The 2,710-nt window shown below is 44.9% G+C and overlaps 1 protein-coding gene across 2 annotated transcripts in view; it reads left to right on the top strand.

Annotated features, from left to right (window-relative positions):
* Lbr (lamin B receptor) overlaps positions 1-2,710 on the top strand; it is a 26,693-nt gene that overhangs the window by 13,118 nt on the left and 10,865 nt on the right. For both annotated transcript variants that reach the window (XM_021170200.1, XM_029481100.1), the window contains exon 6: positions 447-643. In XM_021170200.1, coding sequence (XP_021025859.1) covers positions 447-643 — 197 coding nt within the window. The remainder of the gene's footprint in view (positions 1-446; positions 644-2,710) is intronic.

The following is a 2,710-nucleotide window of genomic DNA, read 5'->3' as shown; positions in this document are numbered from 1 at the left end:
CTGGCTGTCCTGGAACTCACTCTGTAGACCAGGCTGGCCTCAAACTCAGAAATCCACCTGCCTCTGCCTCCCAAGTGCTGGGATTAAAGGTGTGCACCGCCATGCCTGGCTTATTTCCTTCATTTTATATGTATGAATGTTTACCTGTGAATTTGTTATGTGTACCGCATGTGTGCCTGTTGTTCAGGGCAGTCAGAAGAGGACATTGGCTTCCCTGGAACTGGAGTTACATACAGATGGCTGTGAGCCACCATGTGGGTGCTGGGTCCTCTGTGAGAGAGCAAGTGCTTTTAACCACCAGGCTGATGCTTCTGCCCCCTAGATGAGGAGTTTTTGATGGTAACTTACAAATTGGTTTCAGACAGCTAGCCAGATCTAGTTTTGCCCTGAAAGTAAAATAAATATAAATAGAAAGCCCACATGAGGTCTGATGCCTGTGCTTGCAGGTGTGTTGCTCATTATGCTGGGCCTGCCTGCCTGCGTCCTCCTGCTGCTGCTGCAGTGCAGGCAGAAGGACCCGGAGCTGCTCCACTTCCCTCCGCCTCTGCCGGCTCTCCATGAGCTGTGGGAACCCAGGATGTGCGGCGTTTACCTCCTCTGGTTTTTCGTTCAAGCTCTCTTCCACCTTCTACCAGTTGGGAAGGTAAGGTTTGGGGGTTTGTTGTATGTATATTTTTTGTTTTTTGAGACATGGTCCTGGCTGTGTGGCCTTCCTGACCTGGACTCACTCTGTAGACCAGGTTGGTCCTGAGCTCGCAGAGATCTACCTGCCTGCCTCCGCCTCTGCAGTGCTTGGATTATAAACATGTGCCACCCAGGTTGAAGGTAGGGTTTTGCTGAAGGGGATTTGTGAAACTTTACTGACTGCTTTGTCTTTTTTAAGATTTGCAGCAGTTTCAAAGTTAAGCCGTCAGTCATGCACTGAGCCTTACTCCTGAGCTCTGTAGCTTTCCTCGTACTAAGCACAACTTTAAAAATATGATTTGGGTTTATCTAATTTCCTATATTACTTTTCTTTCTTTTTCAACAAAATACCTGACAAAAGCCAAGGGGTGGGGGAAACCAAACAACAACAGGATTTATTTTGGCTCAAGCTTTGAGGGTAACGTCCATGATAGCAGAGGAATGGTGTTGGGGAGAGAGGTGGCTGGTCACTTTGCATCAGTGTCAGGTTGGAAGCAGAGACAGGGGTACTGGTTCTCAGCTTGATTTCCCCTGTGTGTGTATGGGTGTTTCGTCTACATATGTGTCTGTACCTTTCCTTAGAGATGTGTTCAAGAACATGAGCTGCCCTAAGCAGTACATAATTTATTTCAGATCTCATTCTTAGGAGACTGCATCTTTGCCAGCTGGAAATTCTGTTAGGAGGGTGGGGCTGTGGACGACTCACTGTAAGTGGCTGTCCGCTCTTACCACAGGGCTCTGTTCAGAGTCAGGTGAGAATAACCATGCATTCATACAGGCAGATGTCGAGTGTCAGTCGAGAGGTCCTCTCTGTTGTCAGACTAAGGCCAAGAAGACACCTGCAATTGAGGAGGATCGCTTAGGGTTTCGCCAGTGCTGTGATCTCAGGTTTTAGGTTTCTGTCCTGGGTTTCCCTGCCACAGCAGAGGAACAGTGCTGGAAGATGATGCCATCTTAATATTGGACAGCTTAAAGTGAATGAATGGCTACATTTTGATACTTGGGGATCTATGTGGCTGCCCATTTACTCAGGTGGTGATCTTACCCTCTTGGGCACCACTGTGCACTGGGTGTGCCACACATGCTCACTCTTGTGCAGGAGTGTGTGTAGTGGAGCAAGTCAGTGTGTGCAGTGTTGACAGCACATTGCCCATTGAGAAGAAGCTCTGTTCTTGTGTTAAGGTTCTTTACGTACATACATATTTTATGGCTAGACTCCCCATATGAGAAACAGCACGTACATTTTCTGTTTGAGTTTGCATGATCTCACTTCATACTTTTTTTTTTTTTGGTTTTTCGAGACAGGATTTCTCTGTGTAGCCCTGGCTGTACTGGAACTCACTCTGTAGACCAGGCTGGCCTTGAACTCAGAGATCCACCTGCCTCTGCCTCCCGAGTGCTGGGATTAAAGGCGTGCCCCACCATGCCCGGCTACTTCATACATTTTAAGCCCATCAGTTTTCCTGTGGCCGGCCTTCCTTCCTTCCTTCCTTCCTTCCTTCCTTCCTTCCTTCCTTTCCTCCTCACATAATTAAAGACTAAATATAAGGAGACATGAAGGACTCAATGCAGGTGATTAATAGTTATGAAAGGATTTTAAGCAAATTGTTTTTCTGGTTCTAATCCTGTCATGGATTTTCTGGATATGTGTGTGTAAAATTTTTAAGGCAAACCTCACAAATGAGAGATAGTGGGATTAGACTCTTGTTGATGGGCAGTGGAGAGTCTTGTGCACACTAATATTGTTCTGTGTGTGGGATGGTTTGGTGAGGGTGGTTATTGCAATAGTCTTGGATGCATTGAAAACAAATTAACTACATATGTTTAAAGTAAATCCCTACATTGGGGTTGTGTCATCAATTACTAGAATATTATTGTGTTTCCTACTTCATTTCTTGGGTATAATAATGAATTTCAAGAGTTTGAGAAGATTTTATATATATATATATATATATATATATATTCTCAACAATATATATATATATTCTCAACATATATATATATGTGGCACTACACTCACACACCT

The sequence above is a fragment of the Mus caroli genome, chromosome 1 (assembly GCF_900094665.2).
Source record: "Mus caroli chromosome 1, CAROLI_EIJ_v1.1, whole genome shotgun sequence".
NCBI lineage: Eukaryota > Metazoa > Chordata > Mammalia > Rodentia > Muridae > Mus > Mus caroli.
The sequence above is the reverse complement of the archived record's forward strand: the minus strand, read 5'-3'. Positions and strand labels throughout refer to the sequence as shown.